The sequence below is a fragment of the Cryptomeria japonica genome, chromosome 6 (genome assembly GCF_030272615.1).
Source record: "Cryptomeria japonica chromosome 6, Sugi_1.0, whole genome shotgun sequence".
Classification (NCBI taxonomy): Eukaryota; Viridiplantae; Streptophyta; class Pinopsida; order Cupressales; family Cupressaceae; genus Cryptomeria; species Cryptomeria japonica.
In genome coordinates, this window is record NC_081410.1 from 384199000 (window position 1) to 384204999 (window position 6000).

The 6000-nt window shown below is 35.2% G+C and overlaps 1 protein-coding gene across 6 annotated transcripts in view; it reads left to right on the forward strand.

Moving 5' to 3' along the window:
* Positions 1 to 5518, forward strand: part of LOC131067375 (serine/threonine-protein kinase PBL34) — a 29437-nt gene extending 23919 nt beyond the window's left edge. For 2 of the 6 annotated variants that reach the window (XM_058002348.2, XM_058002350.2), the window contains 3 exons: positions 488 to 627; positions 711 to 834; positions 3135 to 4278. In XM_058002348.2, coding sequence (XP_057858331.1) covers positions 488 to 627; positions 711 to 834; positions 3135 to 3619 — 749 coding nt within the window. In that variant the 3' untranslated portion in view covers positions 3620 to 4278. Of the gene's footprint in view, positions 1 to 487; positions 628 to 710; positions 835 to 2466; positions 3101 to 3134; positions 4279 to 4898 lie in introns of those variants that run through there. The other 4 variants (XM_058002349.2, XM_058002353.2, XM_058002351.2 and 1 more) reach the window with 3 other exon arrangements.
* The last annotated feature ends 482 nt before the right edge of the window (positions 5519 to 6000 follow it).

A 6000-nucleotide genomic window follows, 5' to 3' on the forward strand; every position in this document is an offset into this window, starting at 1 on the left:
TAAGATCTTGTGCATTAGATTTTGATGAGTACTTTTATCATTTATATGGCTTGTTAGCTTGTTCAATATATCTGTTTACCAAAATACTGAGCGCTTAGAGAATTTGGTATATTGTTTCATAAAGTATTTTTGAATGAATGCACATTCTCTGGTTGATGTGAGCTTCAATATTACGTTAGCTTGTTTTAATATTATAATGCTTTTTTAATATATTGTTCATAATATCATATAAACTTTAGGGATCCTTAGCTTGGATCCCCTGGACTTCAGTTAGAGAAATGTGTGGTTTTATTGGATAAAAATAAAATCCAACAGCAGATGTTATCTTTCTGAATAACATTTTAATGAGTTTTAGATTTTGTACCAATTGGGAGCTGCATAGTTTTCCTTTGTTTTCCAAACAATCTGATTCCCACTTTATAAAAATGGATTGGAAAAAATGCTCTTAGATGTTTGATGTCTTCTGGTAATTCCATTGTCCACACAGAAGGGTCCCTGCCTCTCCCGTGGTCTATCAGGATAAAAATTGCTTTGGGTGCAGCAAAGGGCCTGGCATTTCTTCACAGAGGGGCTGAAAGACCAGTAATTTATCGAGATTTCAAAACATCAAATATCCTGTTGGATTCGGTTAGTATCAACAACTTTAATTCTTAGATGGTTCAGTATTGGGTATCTGATTCATTTTAATAAAAGGTGATATCTTGAGGCAGGAATATAATGCCAAACTATCAGACTTTGGACTAGCGAAAGATGGACCTGAGGGAGACAACACTCATGTTTCAACTCGAGTTATGGGAACATATGGTTATGCTGCTCCAGAGTATGTCATGACTGGTAAGCATTTATTTTAAGATTAAAACCAGTGGCAATAATGTCTTTGCCAGGCGATTTTAGATTTGATACTGCAACTAAGTGAACAAGGCTACTGTCTTTTATTTAAGGGAGGTTGTAGCAAAATTCATGAGTTTGTTGAGTTAGTTTCAAATTTCGTTTGACAGTGAACCTATATTAAGGTTTCAGGACATTTGACAAGATGCCTGTATTTGCCTAAATTTCTGAATATGCATATATGACAAAAAATTATCACTTACAATGCTGCTTTAAATAAAGCGCAATGTTCCCTCTGTTAGGTTCTACCCTAGTATCTTTTCATATCAGACCATTCCCTATCACTGTTCTCTCCTAAAATCTAATGTACTTTATTTGTTGCATTGATCAATTAAAATTATAAAGCTATAAATAGAGGTACCTCAGACTATAAGCCTAGTCAAGAAGGTTCCCAAACTGAATTTGGGCTCAGGATCTGAAGGAATGTGTCCATAAACAACCATAAAGAAATCAGAAAAGGAAATTATTGTGGAAAGCACAAGCATAAATTCTTAATGTCATCAAAACTTTCAAGGATAAAAGACCATCCTTCATAAGAATTGAATTTTTGATATTTCATTGATTTTAGAGTCCTTAGTCTTCTCTATTTCAACTATTTACTGCTCTCAGATATGTTTAGGAATTTGGTAGTACTATTATTTTTACAGACAGCATAGTTTCAGCTGAGCAGGTATAGATTGCAATCAATTACAGGAAGAATAAGTTTGATGCCTCCCTCTCCCCTGAATTCCACAAGAGCAAAAGACGGCAACATCTACTGTCCCAGACCTAAAATTGTGAAGTCTCAAATTCGAACCTGCATGATTCTTCCAACAACTGGGAAGTATCTTTTAGCACCAGTAATAGCTTAGACTTCTTACTGTATCTTAGGCAGTTAAGTTAGCGGCATTATAACTACACAATTGCTTCCTTCAATTTCTACATTAGCGGCATTATAACTACACAATAGCTTCCTTCAATTTCTACATTAGCGGCATTATAACTACACAATAGCTTCCTTCAATTTCTACATCTGCAGACAATTCTAAGTTTGTACAAATGTATCCATGGATTTGAGGCTCACGAGAATATATCATTCTTTGTATTCAGGGTTATTTCTTCCATTACTTAAAGCATTTTAAATTTTGTGCCTGCATCACATAACACTCTAAGCACGTGTAAGGGGTAAATGTAGCTGGAGTTTCCTTCTGTTCCATCCTCTTCTCTCAAAATTTACTACCAACTTACAATTTATCCAAGCCCGCTCAATAGTTTACCAGCAGCATAGCCTTTCTGCATTAGATTAGTTACGGAAGGGATTTAGGATTAACATTGTGTTTGATAACATTTTCATGGCACTTGTCTTGGATAAAAAATAGGTTCCTTTTATCAAGAAAAACTGACAATATAATCAGCAATGCATGCGAACCAGCTTAATAATAATACTGTTCTAGAAGAGAAATGTGATTGATTGACATTTTTTGTAGATTTTACGGTGCTTTTGTAATGCTTTGCTTGTTTGGATCCTATGAAGAATTTATATATGAGTCATCTTGAGTTCCTTTACTAGGTTAATGTTTTACATATATTTTTTGCTAGGGTCATCTATTAAGCATTTATGTATTCCATGCTGAAGGACGTCAATCATTACAAAATCCATTGGTGTAGAAGAATCCCGAATTATGTTATCTGTAGAGAGACTTCATTGAGTTTGCATAAGATGGATTGTAAATGAAGTTTTTATGACAAGAATGTTGGTATTTCTTGACATTATAATTCATTTTGGAGTGAGTGACTAGTAATCTTTGGATGACAACAGAAATGTAATAATTTAATGGGTTGTTTGATAAATCAAATGAAGAAAGCGAGAAGTCTGTTAAAAGTGAATAGAAACTCATTAATCTGTTCTGCTATATTTATGTAAAAGATCAAAATACGTCACTGCTTTCTCTTCCATATGGAGATTGGAATTATTCTACTACTGAAATGAGCACAAACATTTTAAGGCTCTGAAAATTATGACCTAAGCTTACACACTAGTTCATGGCTTTTCACATGTATCTGTGTCTTTTTCGTGGCTATGCATACATAGGTTTATTGAAATAATAGGCACCCAGTTACTTTCCAACGGACATCTTTTAGAAGGAAGTTGATCCTGAAAAGAATGGCAATTCCTGAAGCAGCCCATAGTTGGAGTATATTATCACCAGTCTCTAATACAATGAATAAACTTCTGAACCTAGTTTTTCTGGCATTCTCTGTTTCAGGACACTTATCATCCAAGAGTGATGTCTACAGTTTTGGTGTTGTGCTACTTGAAATGTTGACTGGTCGAAGATCCATGGATAAGAACAGACCAAGTGGTGAGCATAATCTGGTGGCATGGGCTCGACCTTATCTTACAGAGAAAAGAAAACTTTACCGTCTTATGGATCCCCGGTTGGAATTTCACTATTCTGTGAAAGGGGCCCAGAAGGCTGCTCAGATAGCGCATCATTGCCTAAGTCGAGACCCAAAAGCCAGGCCTCTTATGGATGATGTTGTTGAGGCTCTTACACCTTTGTTAAATCTGAAAGATATGGCAAGCTCATCATTGCATCATCAAGTTGTACAATCTGTTCATTCAGGTCGCCATCCACGCATGGCAAATGGAAATGGACAATTGCCTTCGAAAAATGGACTCCCTAGAACCAGTTCTAAGGATTCCTGTATGTCACCATGTCAGCATTCCCCCAGGCATAATGGCAAATGATTGTAGGTACTGAAGCGCTTTTTAGTTGTTGCTTGAATTTGCATATGAATGGAAAATCTGAGACTGATTTGAAATTTACCGAGGCATGTCAGAAGGGACATCTTTTACACAGATTATCTGCTTACGACTTAGGTGTCTGAAGGGGGTGCTTGTTTGATAGACAATTCAGCTATCCTGATAGTAGGAAGAGTCTTGGTCTATCTAATGTCAAAAGCATATGTGATTGATCTCAGAGGACATACAGCACAGACTACAGCTTCTTTATGTTAAAAGGAACAGCCATTCAGGTACTTCCAAATATTACTTTCACAAGGAGGCGCACTACTCTTGATGGCAGAAATTATTCAAGGTTAACTCCTTTCAAGTTTTTCTTCTGGCCTCTTAAAATCTATTGGTACTTTGAGAGTGTACTTTGTAACATCTCTACATACAACTTTTGGAAACCAAAGGCATTTTTTATTGAAGATTTTGTTGTAGATGGCTTTGTTCCATAAGATTACTGGTTTCCCACTTCGACTCCAAGCATTTCTGTAATTAATTCTGATTTCATTCTTGATTCCCTGGAGTCTGCATAAAATACTGACGAGGCATCAGTCTCTGAGCTATACACTGTATAGGACGCCATTAATGGTAAAGGCATTGGGTATCTCCTTCATTTCTGACTTTTGTCCTTCTCAGTGGGGTGATATTTTGTCATCCTTAGATTCATGATGAGTACTTCACATCCAAAATTTGAGTGATGCTGCCTGCACTATGATGTTGAATCTCAAGCATAGAATAATCTAGTACAGAGCAAATTCTATGTTAGCCCCATCAGAAAACGTTTCAACATTAATTTATATGCTTTTGATCAAGCAAGTAGAGAACCATACAATTTGAAATTTGCCCGAAAAGCACAAACATTTTCATGAATCTTTACGCCTCAAATAGTGAATCTGAAATTTCAGTCGTCTCTGTCAAACTAGCACATCTCACTGTACTGGCTTTTTGTAATTATGTTACCATGTACCATTTCAATATTCACCATTAGTTATCATCATTTTCATGTTAGTTTCAAATAAATTTTTCCATTTTTTTTATTATGTCATGCACTGAATCAATTTAGTTATGATTTATTAACTACCATGTTGGCTTGTGAGGTCTTCTCTTTTATTGAAGTTTCTTGAAAATAGTTCTATGCTACCTTATAGTTGATGTAAATGGATATTCATTTGTAATCAATTTGCAAATATATTTCTAAACATATATATGCTGATCTCATTGTTATCCACTTTGTTAGGACAACTGGACTATGTCATCAATCTGGTGTTAGAGGCTGCTATTGGTTAGTGTCCTGTAAGTTAGTTTATTTAAGAAGTCTTTTAAGATCTAGGATTGCGGCTTGTTTATTTTCAGATAATTATTGCCATAGTGTGGACACTCAGGCTCGCCAAAAACTCTTCAAGTTTTATTTGACGTGGATTCAGATGAAAAGCTCAGCTAAAGCTTAGCAAGTATTGTGCTGTCAGATTCAACTGAGTCTGCAAGTCTCAACTGCAGAGTCGCTGAGTCCAATTTGGAAGATCCAAAAGTTCTTGTTGAGACTTGCCCAGTTTCAACACTGATAGTTTTTTTCTTGTTAGATGGTTGTTCTTGGTCCACATTTGGGTATTGGTACCCAGTTTGCCAATTTATCTATCCCGATCTGAATTTCAGCAGACTCATGTCTTGGATGTTAGACTCGGCCGTTATAGACTTACCAAGCCTGACTCAAATTCGGATCCACAAGTCCTTGTCAAGTCTCGACACATTGATTATTACTTTTGTTGCTGTTCCTGGTACACGTTTAGATATAGGCATGCAGTGCCCCAATTCTTTTTCTAACTCAGGTTTGGTAGAGCTTGGGTATGGGCCTTAAAAACATAAAAATTCTTACCAATTAATCATATTTATTATTTAATCATAATATGTATAGAATAAATAATATTCAATTCAATGTTTTTTCAGAGAGAATTTTCAGCCCATAATATTAGCTTGGAGTTTCTGGATTTGACCATTTAAGTTTTTTTCCATCAACATTTTCGGATCATATTCCATGATCTATCATTAGAATGAAGAGAGCCAAAGGAGAGAAAAATGAATCCAAAACATTAATGGAAAAATACTAGGTGAATTCCAGAAATTCAATGCTTTTTGTCATCAATTTTAATTTTATTTTTTTATATATATTTTCTCAATTTATACATGGTAGGTATAAGTTTTCCACAGTTCATATTATAAGAGTTGCTTTTGGATTAGTTGAGTATGTCATCACTGAGTGTGATCCTAAATGTTGCTCAGATAAACATACACAGCTAATCTAGAAGCAACTCTTACAATTTATAAATGTTTAATTTAAATTC